This window comes from Genypterus blacodes, unplaced genomic scaffold (genome assembly GCF_046128005.1).
Source record: "Genypterus blacodes isolate CSIRO-AG114 ecotype Tasmania unplaced genomic scaffold, CSIRO-AGI_Gbla_v1 ptg000040l_1, whole genome shotgun sequence".
Taxonomy (NCBI): domain Eukaryota; kingdom Metazoa; phylum Chordata; class Actinopteri; order Ophidiiformes; family Ophidiidae; genus Genypterus; species Genypterus blacodes.
The window spans coordinates 1,402,235-1,424,214 of record NW_027466853.1 but is presented as its reverse complement, the minus strand read 5'-3'; the positions used below and the strand labels follow the sequence as shown (position 1 = coordinate 1,424,214).

At 39.0% G+C, this 21,980-nt stretch overlaps 1 protein-coding gene across 1 annotated transcript in view; it reads left to right on the top strand.

The window, feature by feature from the left end:
- adgrb1a (adhesion G protein-coupled receptor B1a) overlaps positions 1–21,980 on the top strand; it is a 97,963-nt gene that overhangs the window by 42,372 nt on the left and 33,611 nt on the right. The window contains exons 12-16 of the mRNA XM_076148513.1: positions 454–562; positions 4,759–4,902; positions 11,459–11,534; positions 14,628–14,730; positions 14,880–14,923. Coding sequence (XP_076004628.1) covers positions 454–562; positions 4,759–4,902; positions 11,459–11,534; positions 14,628–14,730; positions 14,880–14,923 — 476 coding nt within the window. The remainder of the gene's footprint in view (positions 1–453; positions 563–4,758; positions 4,903–11,458; positions 11,535–14,627; positions 14,731–14,879; positions 14,924–21,980) is intronic.

Sequence of the window (21,980 nt, the reverse complement as noted above, 5' to 3'; positions counted from 1 at the left end):
TCATCAGAGTAAGGTAGTGACCATAAATGTATTGAATTGTATTGTTCCATAAGGGTTCATGCAGTGATGCAAGGTATGCTAACATATATTGTATATATAAAGTATACTCAGTATATATATAAATAAATATATATTTAGCATTTTTTAATGCTGGTAGATCATTTTGACCATGTCTTTATTAAAAGTAGCTCGCAAGCCAAACAAGTGTGGGTACTCCTGTGCTACAGAGAGGTATTTTTTTCACAGAGCAGTCTGTTTATGGATTCCTCTCAGAATGAGGATTTTTAGCAAATCCCCAAAAAAGGTTGCTAAAAGTTAGATACTGTAGCTTAAATGCAACCTTGACGGAAATATTAAATGCATTCATTCCTTCATTTCATATATCATGAAATATGTGTGGAGCATTGTTTAACACATCTTTAAAGTCTGTATCTCTCTTTCTCTCTCTCTCAGCTGGGGCCAAATGTTAAAGATCTGTTCCGTCTGGTTGAGGACTTTGTGGACGTCATTGGCCTGAGGATGAAGGATTTTCAGGACTTGTATGAGGTCACAGAAAACTTAGGTGTGGCTTATCTCCATCTTGCAGCCCTCTACATGGATTACTCCAAATAGCCCAGTGTTGCTCCTTGACCATGGAAAATACTCATTTCTGATCACAGGGTTTGATTGGGGAATCATTGATGAACACTGTTATTATGTTGACAAACTCTATTCAAACCCCTGAACCCTCAAACACACTATTACTTGAACCGCTACTCCCTTGAACAAATCCCAACATAAATCACTGTTCCCGAGCCTTATGGGAAATGTAGTCTTCAACCAACACAACTATCACAATGCTACATGGTTTTCCCTTCATCTTGAAATTGTGCAAAGCATATTCCCCATGATTCTATGAATCTAGTGATTTGTAATGTTATTTATATATATATAACATACATATAAATATATATATTACAAAATACAAACTATAGCACTGAATCACCAACAGCAAACAGCCATTCACTGGAATGTCCATTTCTGTGATTGCGTTGAGTGTGCACACTGCAGCGTAAGAAAATATAGCATAGCATACTATGGAACTATGATGCGAACCCCCTAGATGACTTCATTGAATTTTCGAATGTCTGCACAAAACGCTCAGCTAGACCATTATTCACTGGGTGGTGAGGTGCAGAAATATTTGCTTTACATCTGGGATGTTTTGGGTGAAGTTGTAGAATCCATTAGATTAGGAAGGTCCCAGATCCACATGAGTTCTCTGTCATGGTGCACCTGGCCATGGCCACGAATGTGATTGTGACAGAGGCAGAGATTTCTGGGTGAGCTGTCATGGGTTACAGATCCAACAATAACGCCCTGGAGTCATGCTGCAGCCAATGAGGGAATTGCTTTACTTGGGCTCAGTATGGTCGTGAGTGGACGGTGGTCAGTAAGTATAATTCTGCTCAGTTTTGCTCAGAGTTCTGGATGCATGGGTTTCTCTTGGCCATTGGCCAGAATGTGGGAGAAAACAGCTCCCACACTGTAAGGTGAGGCATCCCATGCCAGTGTGATTGGCAGTTGGGGATCTTAGTGTTCAAGAACTCTGTCTGACAGTAACTACTTTTATGGCCATCTGGTAAGCACACTCTGAAGACCACCTCCACTGCAAATCAAGGAAATGTCATCAAGGAAACGGTGTACATTGGAAAGACCTTGAAGTACTTGATCCTTAACTTTTTTGGAAAATGGATGTCGCAGATGTTATTCCAAACTGCAATCTATTGTAAAAACAAAAACAAAACAACAACTTGTGGGTTTGGGATGGTGAGACATTTGCGAGAATTTTTATTAACCAACACCTGCAGGTATGCATGGGACAGGTCAAGTTTGCTGACGCGTTGACTGCCTGCAAGTGAAGCAAACAGCTCCTCTATGCAGGGAATGATATAATGTTCAACACAGAGAACAGGGTTGATCGTCAACACAAATGATCACCTTTGTTCTTGACTACAGGGAACCCCCAACATGCACTAGCGAGATGACTTCCAGTTGTTGCAGTCACTCAAGCTCAGCTAATACAATGGGTTGGAGGGCTCAGGGAACTACACAATCTTTTCAGAATCTTGGCTGGAGTGTACATGTAGCTTCAAAGCCATTCATTGTTCCCAGTCCATCTTTGAACAAGTTTTCAGGTTTTTTCCAAACAATTTACACTGTACTTTGAGTACTGTGTTGCATTCATTTAACTCTCCTGAGCCACTCTCTGCCAAAAAAGTGGTGCTGCATTACCTCTCACCACATGTAGGGGAAGTCTTGCTGTCCGTCCATTTACTGAAACCTTTGCTTTTATCACTCCCTCAGGCAGTATTGTTCCATCTGTGTATGTCTTTAACAAAACACTGGTGGGACCTTAGGCGGATGTGGGCTAGTTTGGCTTTGTACATTTGAGCTGATATGAGGGAAATTGCTGCACCTGTATCCAGCTCCATCTCAATTTTTTCTATCTTGGATGTTACAAAGATAACTGATGAGAAAGTACCCTTCCTCTGTATTGTATTCACCTCCCAAGCATCCTTCTGCATAACCGTTACCATGTGCAACCCAAGTTCACCATCGTAAACAGTTGTGCTATCATTATCGGTTTGTGGGGCATTTGAGCTTATTTGATTGGCGGAATCTCCTCCTAGCTCTTAATCTTACCCATATGCACATATTTGCCTTATGTATTGTAATTTTTCTTTCTACACATGAAAAATGTGGCCCCCTTTTCCACAGTCATGGCACTGCTTATCTTAATAACACATGTTTTCATTGTGGACTTGCCACATCTGGTGAATTTCTTCACAGGGGTAGGTAAAAATGACAAAACATTGACTTTCAGTGAGCCACTCAATTGCTGAGACTCTTGCTACAGTCTCCATGGACACAGTAATTTCCACTGCCCTTTGGTAGCTATGTTAAAAATAGAAGTTATGTTAAAAATCTCTTTTGGATGGATTCACTGTTTCACCTACAAAACAAGCAATCTCATAGTGCATCTTGTAAGTAAGGCCCAAATTCACAATACTCTGAAAGCTGCAAAACTGCCACACATTGTGCCACAGTCTCTCCTTCAGCCTGGTTCTGTTTATGGAAAAGGTATCTCTCGGCTATAACAATAGGTTTTGGAGAAAAAAGTCCTTGAATTGTGTTCACAATCTGTGTGTACATCTTACCACGGGTCTTTTCTGGAGAAATACCAAGACTTTCCTGTCATCTCTGATTTTGATTTGCAATTGCACAGTGGTCAAATCTCTCCACATATCTTGACCACTGCTCTGAAGACTCCTCAAAGACATAAATATCACGGATGATTGCAGCCATTTTTGTTTATTTCACCCACTTTACTTAACTTACCTATCAGTATAAGTAATGATGAGAATCTCCGATTGGTTGAGGACATAACTCCATTTATTCCTTACTCTAAAGTCATACAACGACAGACGCAGCATACAGACGCAGCATACACACCTACACAACGTTGACTGCCACCTAGAGGTGCAGACAAGCATAACCAAAACATCACATGTAACAAAACAAAATTTGTCTTTTTTGTTCCACAGTTACACATATTCAGTTATAAAAATCAAAGTAAACTCATTGTGAACCAATAAATACGGGCTTTTTTTTAAATCATACTGTAGAAAGAAATACAAATGTCGGCTAAATGTTGCTGTATGCCGTGTTATGGCAGTTGTCCAGGTGGAAGCAACCTTTGTAATATCGATGTAACATTTAATTTCACAATTCATGCCTCCTTGCCAACCCAAAATGTTGTTTTTGTCTGTCTGCTGTTGCTACATGGCACACAGTTTTGAAAATAAGATGAAGTATACAAGACTGTGCTGAGTGAATAGACTTTAAACCAGACCTTGAAATCTAATCGACTCTCCTGTGACCCAAATCCCACCTGTCTACAAAAATTCCCTCAAAGCTGTAAGTTTTAATTAGGTCAGCCTTAAATTCAGATAGGGTCCCGGGGTTATCGGTCGAGGTCAGAATTTCATGACAATTACTACTGGGCTGTTGTTGGTATTGCACTGCTGCTTTTAGTCCAAGTCTTTTTTCTCCCAATATATAAATCAATCTGAAAAATATCAGCTCTTATCTGAGCAGATGTTTTTTATGTTTCTCGCATGAGCCGAAATCAACATTCTAATCCATTTGCTGCCTCCTTCCATTGCCTAGTCTAGTGACTGCAAATAGTCTCTTTTTCACATAGGGAAAATAATGCCCTGTTGGCATCACAAAGGTTCTGATGCGCTCTGTAATCTCCAGATAAAAATCAGACAGATATACAGTTGAGTCAAGGGAGTGTATGTGGAGGGCAGATGAGAGGTCCTGTTTATAGCAGTGCCACCTCGCTGTCTGGAGCCAAATAGCCGCCCACACCAGCACCAACAAAGCTCTCAGAGGGCCTACTGACTTCCACTTCCCACCCACACCTCAAATATAAGCAAAGCCATACACAAGAGCCCTTTTTCATTTTCTAACTTATAGTTAGCTTAGAGTTTCTCCCCCTTCACAATAAACAAAGTATTTGTAATTCACATGTATAGCATGTGGGATAACCACCGTTTTCTGAACTACTGATCATTTTTACCTTTAAACTCTCTTTCTCTCTCACTCAGTAACTTCTTCACTGGAGTTAATGTATTCACTGTCTTCATATTATCATAAATATCACATATTATTTCAGATGCAAGCCTGTAAATCCTCTTTCCTCTTTGGCAGTTTTGAGCATCCACAAGCGTCCAGTGGGGGGCAATGCAGATATCAGCTTCCCTATGAAGGGCTGGAGGGGTATGGTGGACTGGGCCCGCAACTCTGAGGACAGAGTCACCATCCCAAAAAACATCCTGTCAACTGGAAAGCCAGGTAAGAGCTCACGTTACATACTATAGGTGATACACTTGCTACCACAGCAACGGGGTACAGCCTTTGAGAAACAATCTCTTAACCATTTATATTCATTGACACAGGTGTGTCAACTCAACACACACTAATCTGATTATACTGTGCTCATTTAGTTGTTTTTCAAGATAATTTGTAACGTTATTGTCGTGCATTTTAGACAGAAGTCAGTACTGTAAGTTCCGACTCATCCAATGAGCCAACAAAAACAATCACATAAATAGTTCTGTCTAGTGTTTTTGTGAGTCTTTCCTCTTGAAATAAGAACCACGGTTACAGTAATGATCTTTCCAACACTGAGTGTGCATTTCTAACTGCCTGATGATGTAATCCGATGTATAGAGCCCCACCCCTGGCTAAAGCCGCAGAAAAGTGGATAAGTTTGATAAATATGAATGATTATATCTAGTGGAAAATCAGTAAGAAGCATATCTAAAACTGTGAAATGAATCTCCCTTGTGGCGTTGCTGTTTTATGCAATTAAAATAAAACAGGACTTCTGGTAGTCTTGGTGGCCTGAAGCCAGTCACGTGGCTTTGGTTCCATCCTCCAATCACATTACCCAAGCTTTCAGATTAGAAAAGAGTGATGATGCCAGTGATTATGGTTTCACTTTTAGAGGCATTTAAACAGGCTCTTGTAAAACTTACCATGGATGTCTGATCCAAGAATGAAGGGTTAAAGAACAGCCTCTTTTTGTTATTCTTTCTGTTCATAATGTCATAGTATACTTCAATAATTAGTTCCCTCACCCCAATCCCCACTTTTTCAGACACTGAGGCTAATTCATAAAACACAGTACCACAGCTGTCAAGACATGTACTCTTGACTTGAGGTGTGAGTTTATGTGATGATGATTGATGAATGTTTCGAGAGCAATAAAACACATACAGTATAAACATAGTCTTCTAACTACAGCAGGCCCCTTTGTGTTGATGGCCGGTCAGGGACCACGTAAGCCAAACACAAGAAAGGGAACAGCAGTGGCTGCCATTAATCTGCAAATTTGTGCATCACACTCTGACAAATCATGTAGGTATGGATCTCTTCACTGTTGCTAATAAAACATGATTTCACATCACCTGCTGTTCAGCACATTGTCTTCTTTCCATCATAAAATGTAAATTCAATATCCTTCTGCCTCAACTTTCTTTTCAAATGCAGCTATAACGCTTCACAAGAAGTAAAAGACAGATGTACCTTACCATACCATACTATACCTTACCTTACATTGTCTCCAAAGTATATGTAGAATAGGTGAGAAAATGGCAAAAAGTAAAAAACAGAAATACTAGGTAGTACATTGAGTAGGTTTACAGGTCTGTCACACACAGACGGCTGCAAAAGCTGTTCACCCTACGTAATTTTGAATCAGTTTTGGTCACACTTGTCAAGTCACACTTGGTATTACATTTGTAGATAAATCACATACATAATGCTTATTTCAGACATGTGCATCTCAAGTTGTGAATTATACACACCACTCCTGTCTAAATGGCAGGTGCTACGTTTTCTGTGTTCAGCTGCAACAGGGTGATTTGTCAGCTGGGTTGTTTTCAACCATTAAAGACAGCCCTGTTGCTGCTTGCATGCTAATGAGGCCGTCACTCCTATTTAGAGTCAACAGGAGCCAATCAGGAACAATTAGAGACACTTTTTTCTCCCAGCTGGGAGATATGTCTCCATGGTGTCAATGTTAAACCAGCAGTCAGTCCTATTTGTACATAGGCTACAGCTTGGACTTGCTTTCATGAATAAAAATGCCTTTCCGGTGTCTTACACCTATGCTCACATCTCATCACATGAAATGAGTCCTCAATCTCAAAATGGTGCGATCTAGCAATGTTAAACTATTGCTCTAAGTAAAAGAATACAGTATTTCAAACTGCACAATGTAACTATTTGACCCAAAAAGTATTGTCTTTATATCAACATATAAATATATATATATATATATATATATATATATATATATATACACATCAGAGTAAGGCGTCAGAATGACCTGATGTCCGTTCAGGTAATTTCTCTCTGTGAATGATGTATTATTTAAGTGAATACAGACACACAACCACACCCAAACTGTCTGACAGTCAAGGTGACTGACATCACCATACTTAAGAAAAACTGGTGTGCCATGTTCATTCAACCTTGGTGGTTCACCATCATCCGGACGGGTTCCCCATAGTTGTTGTCATTCTCAATCCCAATTTCAATCTTGTGGGATCCTCCTCCTCTACATGTATATATATATACATAAGTATGTGTGAGTGCGTATGTGTGTTCGTGTTGCAAATATATGGAATTAAACTCTATATGGATTGAAATTCTGACTACATAGAAAGCAATTTTATATGTTGGTTCCGTTCCATTTATATCAGCATTTTATTCAAAATATCCAGAGTTCCATTACATATACTGAACTTGTTGTTTTATTCCATATTTTCATGAATCGTGATTTATTGATCTTCACTGAGAATGAAAATCTGAGTTAACAGACATCATAAAGCCGCTGCTACCAACTGTTGTTTCTAGTAGATATTTGTTTAAATTTGGATCACAGTTGTAAAACCCGGAAGTCCTGCTCTTTGGTCCAACGACGGTAGCCAATGAGAAGCTGGGAAGGCGGGTTGAATCTCCAAATTGGCAACGTGAAATTATTGTTATTGTTGTAGTTTTAATGATCTTGTTTATCTGACTCCATAAGATAAAATATTTGTTTGCTAGTGATAATTAAGTCTCTAATCGGTTGATTCTGTAAATAGATCGCCAATTGTCTGCTTAAAAGAAGAAGTTTAAGTTTTGGATCATTCTATTAGTGCGGGAATTCAAGAATGGATTTAGTATTGAATACACGCTTTTATTTACTTTAAGATTATGTTATTTATTCGACCCGAGAATACTTACATCTCCCAAGAATTGATTTCCGGCCGGATAAATAATTCTATCATGTGTCCTGGTAGAGCTTGGGTGCTAGGAACCGAATAGTGAAATATTCCCATAAACTTGTCGACAACTTCGTCCCCGTTTTGTTGAGTACTTGTTTAGCAAGCCATGTTCGTCATATTCTTTAACTAACTCAGCGGTTCAACTAAGCATGATCAATTCAGCCATATGTTTTCCATAACTCAGCGGTTTAATTCACATTACCTTGCACGCGTGTTTAATGCGGTTAAGGTTTTTCCTTTTAACTCAGAGACGTGGGTGCGTAGCTGTCCTGAAACCATATTCTTATCAATACAGAGGCCGTTCATGCGTGTTTGGCGAGCTATATTCTTATCAAATTCTATTCTCACCAAATCAGGGGCATGGTACGCGTAAGATTCTCCAAGTACAGTTTCAAATTCAATTTCTTATTCAGTGTCCAATGTCCGTCTGGATAGATAGTGCAATCCCGAAGCTCTTTACGCAGTTAAGACGCAGAAACGCAGGTCTCTCGAAAATGCTGAAATCATCAATATATTGAACATTTGAACGTTTGAAAGTCTCGTAATTAAACAGATATCACTAACACTTGAATTCCCATCACAGAGTATACCAGGTTCCAAATATTATTTTTGTCTACGCCACAAAGCAACGAGCAGTTAAAGCAGCATTACGATGCAGGAGCTTCCTTTAACGGAGTGCTCCAAAAGTCTAACACAAAGCTGTACGCAGAAGGCACAGCATATGCGGGAACTCCGGTTAACGGAAAGAACCTTAAATGTGTAACACATAGCTGCACGCAGAATGCACGCAGAATGCACGCAGAATGCACGCAGAATGCACGCAGAATGCACGCAGAATGCACGCAGAATGCACGCAGAATGCACGCAGAATGCGCGCAGAATGCACAGCCTATGCGGGAAGTCCCTTTACCGGGAATCAACCAAGAATTACCTGCTACTCTGCCTTAAGTATAGACTGAGCAGGTCATAATATTACTATTCATCTGATGAGGATGTGTCCTGCTGTGCGTGAACAGATGTTTTCTGCATTTCTATAGTAGTCACGGATCTAAAGGAAAGACCTCAGACATTTTGTCACTAATTGATTTTCCCCTACCTCCAGTCAGGTATCTGTGAGGGGAGTGAGTGAGTGAGTGAGTGAGTGAGTGAGTGAGTGCGTGCGTGCGTGCGTGCGTGCGTGCGTGAATGCTAGAAGTATCGCCTCATTAATTTTCCTGAGGCGGTACTTAATTCATATTGCTCCTATTCCGGTCCTGCGCCACACCCACCCTGGAGCAGCTCCCGAGGGGTCGCACCCCCTACTTTGGGAACCACTGCTTTAAACCTTAGTGAGTTTAATTTGTGTATATTTACTTAAGATTACTAATAATTACTAGGTTTTTGCAATTCATTTCTATAACTGCAGATGCAGTTATCTCTCTTACAAACACAACCAAACAAAGGAGAACATTTTCTTTGGAGGACATTTATTTCTGAGACGTTCTTTAGTCTGAACAGTTATTCAAAATCAAAACAAAACTTTTTTGAACAAAAGCTGAGTGGTGATATTTGATATTTTAGGGTCAGCTATTGGTGGCTTCAAATATCAATACAAATGTTCAATAAAGAATGTAGATACAATGAACAAACGAGTACTTTTGGAGCATCAGTTGTCCCAGGAACACCATTGTCCCCACATACCTCCATGTATCTCACACACACATTACAAGTGCAAGTTGATTACAGTGAATACACATGTCGTAAGTGCAACGTGATGGAGATAATTAATGCTTAGTGCTTTGTATTTTAAAAAGGTGAAAACTATAATAATAAAATATGTGTACTTTAAATATCAAAGTTCAAATACTGTATAATACAATGTAAATATAATCATACTCTGCATAAAAAGGCTGCAATGATTACATATAGATACACATAGAAAACTATGTATCTAAATTAAAAGGTGCTTCTTAGGGGAGGTTTGGTGCTTTTTAGGGAAGGTTTACATTATTTGTATTGAGAATGCGCTCACTGCTGGAACTGATGTGTTCATGACAGCTGTCAGCCCCTCACACCATCTGCTAGGCCTTCTGGTCCCTCTGCAGGTTGCAATTGGCACCCCCATTGCTGACTCAACTGTGAACACACCTATGCACCCGACCCCCCCACAAAACAAACTCAGATTAACTTGTTACATTACCACAATTGAATAAATGACTTGTGCGCATGAAACAATACAAAACATAACACAATCAATATTTCTTGCCACATAACATTTTCTTGATGGAAATTTCATTTGTGTAGCTGAGTACAGTGAGTAATGGAGCATATGCATGACTAAATACATTGCATGCATATGAAACATTTATTTTTTGGCTGTGTATGGCCTTATAGCGCACATCCAACAAACAAATGCATCATATATGAGAAAACTGGCTCAGAACGATTTCAATTATATCACACGTGCTATAAGTTAATGAATCACTGGTCAAAACACTCCAGGCTTTGTCTTGTCAAGCATAAACAATTTGGCTGATCATATTAGATGGCCCAGCCAAAATGGGGATGAACAGGACATATTATATTACTCACACACACACACACACACACACACACACACACACACACACACACACACACACACACACACACACACACACACACACACTCTTGCTTGGTTTCCCCTGATGCCCGTGGGAGCTCAGCTGTTGCCTGGGAGCTACAGCCTCTGCCTGCTGCCTGGCACACTGCTGTGTGCTCTCAGGCTACTGTGCAGTGTGCTGGAGCATGAGAGCTGGATGTCTTCCGTTGGCCCAGTAGATGGAAGTGTGTTTGTTTTTTGACACTGCATCTGAGAAGGCCTCCCCGCAACGCAGGTCTTTCTTAGTGTTCATGAAGTTCAGCAGTCAGGTTTTGACAAATTTCTCCTCATACTCTCACTACTCAGTATCCCTTGAAGTGATACAAAATGTATTGTTTTTCAGACAAATTATCAGGGACAGAGACACAGATGTTTTCCTCACAAATCATTACATTTTCTTAAATGGCACTGCTTTCAAATACCTCAGTCACAAATTGGTGTGCACATGTAAGTATTGTGCATATTGTGATGACGTGGTAAAGCAACACAGTGATGACAACCTTGATGAATTACGATGTGAGCGTTCTCACGGTCGCACAGTCAGAGATCAGATGTGCAACATCTGGAACCATGTAGGCAGGACCTGTCCAAAATATATGATCAGTGACACATGTACTTCACCCACATTGTAATTTGTTCATCAACTATGCTGACAGGCCATGTTAGGGAGTTACCTATGCATGCATATGTATTTGTCAAGTGTGTGATGGAAATACAGTGTTCAATACAGTGTTCATAGTTCCAGTTTCAGTCTTGTGGGCCGATTCCAGTGTAACAAGTGGATTCTTTCTCCCTTTCAAAAATGGAACTTACTAGGTATCATCCAGTTTTTGTGGCTATCAAAACACACCTTGACCTCTCTGTCTGTGTGTGTGTGTGTGTGTGTGTGTGTGTGTGTGTGTGTGTGTGTGTGTGTGTGTGTGTGTGTGTGTGTTTGTGTTTCTCTGTACAGATTCAGACGACTCCAACACATTTGTGACGGGCATTGTTCTGTACAGGAACCTCGGCAGCATTTTGACTCTGCAGAGGTAAGATTGCTGTCTGAGTTTCACCTGGAAATGGAAGATTTAAAGCCTCTTTAAATGTTAAGCAGCTTTCCCACTGGCCCATGAGGTTCATTACATACAACAAAGTAATTTTGTAAATCCTCTGAAAAGAGCTGGAAACACAGTCAGATTTTATAAGGAACTTTGCAGAATGTATTCTCCAGCTTACTCAGAGTACAAGGATAGCAAAAAAGAATATATATATTTTGTAGAATATATAGTTACATAACTATATTATATAGTACATTTAATACATGTAGAATATACTATAGAACTATAGAATATAGCACATTCTATATGCATAGATAGTTCTGTAATGTATTTCTATCCTAGTCCTACGAGCAATGAATGGGTTGAACAAGGTTCTCATTTGAACTCTCTCACTTGCCTTACTTGTCTTTAAATTGTCAAACACATTATGTGCCTTTACTGCTTTTGTGACTGAACTGAAGGTTTGGCCAGGTAAGAGCAGAGGTGCTGTTTCTGTTTGATGGTTCACATGTATTCCAATATGAGGAATGGTTGTGTTGGTAGCAGACATGGAACTAGTAGGAGAGTAGGCTTAATGATTCAAGGACACATTATCCATAGATGTCAGTTTTGAGATCTTCTTTGGTCCACTCAGTTCCTTGGCCCTGAGTCAAATCTGCACTAAAAGTACATTCAGTCTAATCAGTTCAGGTCACCTCTGTGTATTGCCTCATGTCTTCGTTTTGTCTGTCAGAATGTCCTAACTGGATTGGAGCAGACACCCAATCAGATCATGTGTAGCTGAGCTGTTGGTGAGACAGAGAGCATGAATTGATTGAAAAAAATATTTGCATACACGAGGAACAAATTAAAATTTTGGAACAACCTGCTGCTGCTACTGTAGGTGTTTTCTCTATAGCTGGGCTTATTTGGACACTTTGGATCAGTGCTTATTATCTTTGGAGCCAACTTTCGAGTACCTTTATGACGTGTACTTAGCGGCTTTGATGTAAGAAAGCAGTTTATTGTGTGCATGATATGTCATGGTGTGGTTACATGGAAAGAGCTTACATAGAACATATACATTTTCAGGGATGAGGCAGTCATTACTAGAACAGTGTTAGCAAGCAGGTAGGTAATTGTCGTAGATTTAGGGTTGTACAACAGAGAATCAGACAGTAAAGGCAAACACATTCCAAGACTGAAACAATACTGTAGACAAACAGGAAACTGGCTACACCCATTGAGTGAGCCCACAAGCAAAAAAAAAAATATATATATAAACTGTATATCCTGCATATCCTATGCACTATGTATCCTGCTGTACTATAAAGCTATACTATATAGCAGGATAAAAAAAGAAGCAGAGGAGAAATACAACTGATAAAACAATTTGGCAGGTTTTTGGCATTAAAACGGCAGTAAAGTGATTTCATAAACCACTCAAAGAAATCAGGCAACTTGTAGTTGAAAAGGGTCTGGGTGTCTACAGTCTGTAAATGCTAAAAGGTAATTGGATTTTGTTTGTAAATGTAAATATCCCAAAGGTTTAGGAAAGTCATTTTAAAGAATGATTTTATTCATCACACGTCAAGCTCAACCCTAAGGAAAACAATGAGGATATTTTTATTTCCTGAAAAGCCACTTCAGTATTAGCTTGGGAAACCGACCAATGGCGTTTGCCATGCGATGTTGTTTTGGGATTCCCTAATCTCATGTGATCACTGATACTATCAGACTCGAACTTGGTGTGATGTAGTTTTAATAAAAGTTGGTTGAAAAAATTCCATTATGGCTAAAGAAAACATGGAATGTCATTGGTAGGAAGGTGATGGTGAAGGTGGAGATCCTGGATGAGGCATACAACATCAGATCCATGACTGGAATCTTAATTTAATGACATTTAATTTAACTGAGCTAAAGTAAGCATTTGTGGCAGAAGCAGCAGCACACTCACTATGGGTGGCCCAACATGTTTTTAGTACGATTCCTTTGGTTATAGGGACATTGCTGTTGCTGCTTTCACAATGATTAACATTTGCAGTGTGTGTGGGTCTCTGTAATGTAATTCTATGTGCATGTGGGCTCCTGCAAATAACAATGTTATCTGTGGCTTTGGTACAGTGGTAACGTGCTCTTCATTGTGGTAAAGCGATGAAAACACATAATGAACTGGTGACATATATAAACAGAAAAGTGAAGACGACGCTCAATCTCACCTCAGTGCATCAATTGGTGACCATTCTTCACATAATGGCTATTCTCCATCTTTTTCCTCTTCTCACTTTCTCTTGTCACCATTGGCTCCTCCCTCTTCTGCATTTAATTCTTCCCTTGAGGAAAAGGAGATGAATTTCAGGCAGGAGACCACATGACACAAAAAATTAAGTTGACTGATTGTGCTTTGCAATACAATGTGGATAAGAGGAGCCAAAAATAGAACAAGGGCTGTTGCACATGTTGGGATCTTTTGGTTTCTGTACTCCCAGTCATTTTTTCACTCATTCCACATGACTGATAGCAGCTATGAAAAGCTGAAATTGCAATGCATACTAAGCAGGCAGAGCCAATATTGAGCCATAAATGTGCCAAAAATGTTTTAAAACAATGTTGACTGCTTCTGATTTTAGATAAGGCTTCATGAATTAATTAGTCACAGGTGGAAAGTGACAAAGTACTGAAGTCCTTGAACCTTAATTCTTTGATACCATCATTTTCTTATTTATCTGTTTTGAAATCGTGAAAATCCTGCAAACTGCATTCAAAGACTGTATTCAGACCTGGCTCTTTTGGAGCACTTTTTCCAATACCTGGAGCGTTTACACTCCTAGATTGGTTCGTTTGGGTTAACGTGAACGCTGCAACTGCCCTTGGGTCCAGAAGAAATCAACCGATCTAAGAACCGCCTGGAGAGGATGGTCTCGGCCCACTTGGAATCGCTCCGTGTTACTGTGTGAACACTAATCCCATCAAGGATTGTTTGTTAAAATGATTCCCTGAATGGAAACAAAGCAAACGAACCACTGGTCTGAATACAGCCAAAATATTTCCCCACCAATCATCCCCTGATGAATTCTGATTATTTGTCTTTTTTTCTCTTTGTAGAAACAACACAGTGCTGAACTCTAAGGTTTTGTCAGTGACCATCAAGCCTAGCCCTGCCTCTCTCTCCGCTCCTGTTGTGGTTGAATTCTCTCACCTGTACAACGTGAGTGACTGTCCAATTAAACTCTCAACAAGTTACTTTATATTCATGAAAACGGATAATTTAGTGTTTTCAAAAGCTTGCTATTGTTTTATCATATTTTAATGGCACTTTTATATTGATCATGTTTCTCTATCCCTGCTCTCCATTAGGGCAGCACCAACGAGACCTGTATATCTTGGGACGAAAGTGACAGGTAAGACACCACATTGTCATTTGGCCATCTGATTTAGAGTGAGTAGGAATTGTGGTCGGTTCAAATTGGAGTGATGCGGTTTTTTGAGGGATACTCAGATGCTCAGTATGTTTTACTCGCATTTCCGCCAAAAGTGACTGAATGTACCAGTAATAACCATTCAAGCTGTTTGTGCCACTGCATGTATTAGATGGCCTGCCAAAACCCTTAGTGGTGTGTAGCATTTACAGGGAGATATGCAAAATTCACCACAGCATGGATGGAAAGATTCCCAAAGCAGTTTGAGTATAAAAGAATAAAGGACCATTCCATCAGCACAAGGGAAAGTAATGAAGCAAAGAACCGCCATTTGCCCTCTAGGACTCTGCCTCAAACCCATGTTCAGCCCACATACCCAGGCACTCCCTTAAACAGGTTCAGAACAACCTTATATTTGGTCAGCATGTGTTTTTTTACCTGGGGCACTGTCAACATTTCACAAAATTGGGAAATGCTGTTTTGTCCCTTTACCTGGCTGTAACTTCGACCACTTGTTTTTGCCCACATTGATTTTAGGTGTTGTGACATTTATCTCGGATTGCAGTCCACTGCTGGAGGCAGTAAAGAACTCAATTTAATATTTGAATACATTAACTGTCTTTTTTTGCAGTTGAATTATTTGTGAGAATGGAGATCATTGTCAAGTTTTAATTAATTTTCATCCAATATGTTTCAATTTTATGATAAAGTCACAACATGACATCATCAACGTAGCATTTTTGGCACGAGCAAAATATCTACCACCAATGAGACAACTAGTGACAAATGGTTGTTCTCTCATGTATGCACTCAAAAGATTTATCATCATGTCATCCTGATCTACAAAATGCATGCAATTGAGATTAAATTCCTAATCCGACTTTTAAAATGTACTTGAATATACACAAGAAATTAATAGTAACATGACATCAGTTATGTCGATAGCCATGCCTTCAAATTATAAGCTGCTCAAAAATACAAGCCCTACACTGATGATGAATTACACTGCAATGGCTGAGTTACATCTAGGACCGTTGTAGGTAAAGATACCTTTGATACCTTTTTTAATTATTATAATGTAATCTGCATATACTGGGCTGTATATTTGCTAACACATAAAAGCACATACTGCATTTCCAAACAGGGCTGGAGTTAGACATGCTAGGGATGTGTGTTTTCTTTGTTACATGCACACCCGGCCAGTGGGCTTTTAATCTTGACAAAGTCGGTGTGATGGTCTCCTTTGAAAGATGCTGACGGTGTCGGACAGCTTAGCTGCTCTTGTCTGGGTCGACGTGAACCCTGTGCTATCACTGCTACGACACTGATGCAGTATGTGGAAAATTAAAAGTGTCACTCATGGCTTCCCACCCCCTACGTCTCTGAGCCCACGCAGCGACATCATCATGGATGACAGAGAGCAGCTTAGAGTGTACTGCCGCAGGGTGGGGGGGGCACGGAAAGACAGAAAAAGAATAAGTGTAGATGTTAAACAGTTCAATTTGTGCAGCATTATTTCAAAACACCTCTCCTCCTTGCACTTAAGTGCTCTATTTATTTAAAAGAAGATTGTGTGCACATGCTCGTGTCTGTGCAGGGAGCGAGTAAAAAGAGAGAGAAAGAGTGCAGAAAACATCTCACACCAGCTGTCTTATTGTAGTGCAGGTTTGGACATTTGCATTTAGATGGGTAGGTACACTTGTGCTACAGAGATGATGAGCAGAACATTCCTTACCTCAGTCAAAGGTTTAAAAGAACTTTGGTTTGGCACCTGAAGGGACACGAAGACAGCAAAAGAGTGAGAAAGCACAACATATTCCAGTCTTAATTTATGCTGATGTGGCTGGCTGCAGCAACAATAAAAAAAATATAATCATAAAACCTACAAGCGCTAACAGCCATCCATAGTTACTACCTGTACCATCAGCAAACATGAGAGACAATGACAAAAACATAAGAAGGACAAATAATCTAATCTCTTGGTGTTTGGTTGAAGAGGCGGGGGCGATGGGGGGGGGGCTAGGGGGAGACATGTTCTTTGCAAAATTAAAATCCATCTTGGACAGCAGCAATGATTAATGAGTTAATATTTGGCAGAGAAATTGCAATCTGAGGAGGCGCCCTTGTCATTTTGATAAGAGTCATGAAGCCAGCTTCAATTTCTGGAAATCAACATCAGCGTTTCTCAGTCTGTCTCATCTCACTACAGGCTCATTGCTGCTTAGTTTGGTTTACCTGTGAGCCACAATAAATATGTGATTATTCATTAGCCTCCAGATGCCCTGAAGACTGAAGGTCTAAAAGAATATTTATCACAACAGACACAGATTTCTTTCTTAGGTTATTTTAATACTACTGTATGTAAGGATTTATGGGTTTGGATTTATTTATTTATTTATTTATTTGGATTTTATTATTCACGAGTACATGTTATTTTCTTAAATTTGAATTTGGTTATTTGATTAAAATTTTAATTGTTTAAGTGTATTAAATGTTTGGTTGTTTGTATTTTTCTTTATTAGTTTGTTTGTTTTGTTATCTTTGTCAGTCAAATGTCTCTTGGATGTTGCATGTTGCATGTTGGAAGAATGCAGTACAAATGTACGATGTGATGATTGATTGATTGATTGATTCTGCTGAATGATAGAATTAAAGAATCGCTGGTCTAGTCTAAAGATACAACAAGGAGTAAATACTATGCAGCAAGTTACTTTTATAATTGGTAATCTCTACATTAGATATGCAAAAATAACAATGCTAAACTGGCAGGTTCTACTTTTTCGGTTCATATAGTAATAGGATAGAATAGAATTTCAATGTGTACCTATTACCACACAATTCCCAATGTTATGTTCCTTTAAAATATTTTACAATGACAGTGTTTGTTTTGAGGGCATGCTGTTCAATTTAATACCTACTACATTAAGGAAGCAAAGATTTATTAATACAATCAAGATCTTTTATGTAAGTAATTATTGCTAATTAGTAAGCCGTGTCGCAGGGTGATAAGTGAATGTGTTGTAGAAAACATGTGACATGTGGGACAAGAGATAACTGGGATAACTGAAAACAGTATTTCCATTAACTTATACTGAATATTCTACCTGGGTTTGGAGATTTACCCTGCATTCATTTGATCGAAAAAATGTAATTAGGTTAACCACTTTTCATTATTTTCCCCTGCCTGTTCTTTGGGCTGTATCAGCTCTGCAATACATGAAAGACTTGACGAGTGGTCAAAGTGGGCCAATCATTTAACATGATCAGACTGTAAAAAACATAGCCAAGTACAAACCACAAAATGCTTTGACCTGACTAAGAAAGAGCAAACCATATTTATATGTAATGCTAGTTCTGATGGACAACACATGAAACCATTTCAGCTGTCTGAGGAGATCTAACCATAGTGACGTTAAAAAACAAACGTTTAAGTTATGTTTCAAATTCCATTTGGAAAACTTGAGCTGGAAAACAGTTGATGAGACTGGATGAGTTATGTAGTATGGTAGCTTAATGAAACACAGTTGCTTCACAGCAACTAGGTTGTGGTTTGAAATCCAACTTGTGATTGGACAAATAAAACGGCATTTCATCGGCTTGTACCTGTACTTGCTCTTTGACAATAAAGTTGAATCTTGAATAACAGCAATAACTCAATAACAGCAATACATTTTCTGATTTACAATCACTGGGTGTGTGTGACCTGAAGTTCTTTTATCTACCTATGTTGAACGCACTTATTGGAAGTTGCTTTGGATAAAAGCGTCTGCTAAATGACCGTAATGTAATGTAATGTAATCTAATGTGTTCTGTGTAGAACAATAAAATGACCATAAAACCAATCAATTTAATTCTTATAAGCGATAGTATTGATATGTTCCAACAAAAAAGAGCTTTTTTCATTTGGTGGGGCTAAAATGCAAATAATTATATATGCAAACAATTTCTAAGATGCAAGTGAGGGACACATGGGAACAAGACTTCCAGATAGTACAGACATGACCTAAAATTGTTTCCGAAAAAAGTTGAGACTGACTGAAGTACTTCATAGAACTGACACGTGACTACTTTTGAATTTAACAAACAGTATCATTTCAAATAACAAAACCAGTGAAAATGGCCTGGACAAAAGGGAGATACTATATAAAACAATACAGATCGGTACTTATTAATATCGCTCTTCTTCCAGTCCTGAGCTGAGCCCCCCCCCCTGGAGTAGCTCTGTGCCCCCCAGGGGGTCACGCCCCCCACTTTGGGAACCACTGTGCTAAGGGATTGCTTTACATCTTTGCAGGGCACAATGAAATCAGAAGATTATCAGGGCAATCTGCAGGGAAACATCCTGCCCAGTGTCAGAAAGCTCTGTCTCAGAATTTGTTTGCAACAATTGCCTCTAGCATATTAAGAATCCCACACACAACAACAAAGACCTCAGGTAGAATGTTCTCTATTTATAAGGCTATATATAGGCTATATAATCTCATAAAATTGAAGACACCTGTGATGCTAATTCAACAAAATAGACTGCTTAAATGGGGTACCAATAATTTAGCCCAGGACATTTTCTTGTTTAATATTTTTTTTCAAGAAACCATTTGACATGACAATAAGCATGCAGTGATGAGACAATTTGGAGTTTGAAGATGTTGCCTTGAAATTGAAACCACATTTTCAGTTCAAATAAATATAGAGTAAAGACTGGTGGATGCCTATTACTTTTGTCAGTTTCAACTTATTGCAGAGAATTACTTTTTTGGTTTTATAATTTACAATTTTCATTTTAAGGGTACTTGTTAGCCATGTCTTTACCTTATGTATCAGCCTGGTGATAGATTGGCAACTTGCCAAAATCATACCTTTTGTCCAATGGCCACTGGAATAGACTCCAGCCCTCTGGAACCCTGCCAGGGATAGTGGATATGAAGAATGGATAGATTGCCGCATGGATGGATGAATGAATGCATGGAGTTAAAATAAGTTGTAAAGTATGTTCATGTCCTGTTCTTTAAACTATTTATTTTCCTAAAGAAAGCATGACATAGTCAGGGACTTCCCTCTGATGACTCAATACTGTTGATAGAGACTTTTGTCTAGCAAATGGTGTACACATGACTGCACTTTTGGTACTGAAGATAGTGTCTATGTCTGAATGAAGGTTTATGCTGCATGTAAATATACATAGTGATGAAGCCTGAGCAGTGGCCCTCCTGTGGGAGTCCTCAACCCCTCAGCTTTCTGCAGAAGAGTCGTGCTTTTGCATTGCCTCTGAGCTGGCAGACTGCTTTTCATTCATGCGGCCTATTCTTGGCAGAGGATATTCTCTCATGCAGGGCTGCTGGATCGGCACCTAAATTATCCAATTAGACGGTGGGGCAAGGCTGTCTGCAGGCCACTCTGTGGCTCAGAGAGAGACCTAATCGTGTCAGCCATACACATAAACTGCAGCAACATGTAATATATTGGATTTCTGTTAGAGGTGATGTGCTAATGTCAGCACTGAGCCACCTCCTGGGGCTAACACAGCTCAGAGACACACTCAAACACCCTGCATACACCCACAATCAAAGTTACTGAAAACTAATTCTATGGTCTGACTTAGTGGAATTGTTATCTGTAATGAATTAACCTGTAATATGCCATGAATGTAAAAAAGAAAAAAAAAAAAAGGTTATCGATGAGCTCATCACCCTTTGATGTTAACATTTAAGATTCTTGCTCTTATACAAAACAATTTTCAAATCTGTTTACACCTACTATTTTCAACTTGGGAGAGTATTGGTGACTTATACCATTTTAGTAGTCCAGACCCATGGCAGTGTGTTATTTATTCTATTCTAATGACAAGAGAGCAAAGAGTCCTCTTCTTGTGAAATAGCACACATAAAACACTGATGTTTGTGCTTATTTTTAATGCAAATGCTTTTGATGCAACCTACAGCAGTTATAGGAGTCAAATTTACTACTGTTACTCCGTCTTGGTTGATGTTGGTCATTCAGCAGACATTTTGATAGATCACTCAGACAACTGCCTGCTACTGAGTTTCTAGACAACACAAAGCATACATGAATAGCTCAAGACCTCTATACTCATACACACACATAGGCACAAAGGTAGCAGTCTGTGAATAATGTTTTGTCTCATACAGTACAGCGACAGAAATGCAGGACTGTCTGATGACTTCATGTATTCTCTGTTTCATACACTGCAGATTGACAGAGCCCCATGAAATTACTTATATGGCGTTAGAATCATTCATAATAGTATGAGACAGTGTGATGAACACCATGTTGTAGAAATTACAGATCTTTGTCTGAGTATCTTTCACAAATCTATGATAATGATGGACATTCCAAGTAGTTAGTATTGTCAGAGGCTGCCTTTAAAATGGCATGCTATTCAATCAATATCAATTCAAGCCAATCAAGTCAATGTAATTTTCAATACATTTAAGTGTGTAGCCTTTTGTTGTATGTTGTTAATTCTTAAGACTTGGCTGCTTTTTCATGAAATTGAATCATTTGCGTAATTTGTATGTGCGCTGAAGAGAAATAATATGAGGGCAATGATCTCAGCAGCCCGCTGAAATTGATTTTTACTGTCTAATTGCCAGCAGTGCTAGTTTAGCAAAACAAAAAAGCTTTGTCAGTCTTTGCTTATGATCAACAACCAACATTCTAAATCCAGTTTATTTTGTAGAGTGTCTATGTACAAGGAGGAAAACATAAATTGACAATATGTCAATTAGATAATGAGAAATTATGAGAAATGCTTTTGGAACTCGGCTTGGTCCTGCGACTTTGGTACACTGCAGCCAATGTCAAATGAAATGGAAAAAAATCACAAAAAAACAAACTCATGCTTTTGTAGTGATTTGTTACTTTAAATGCATGGTTTGGAGTTCTCACCAGAGTTAACATGCCTCTTTCCACGTATTATCCACTTTGTATTTGCAAGTCTTAAGTGAAAAGCTTATTCACTTCAGTTGAGCATGGATTTCTTTCTCATAAATCAAGCAATTGTAGTATCCATTGTTAAGTG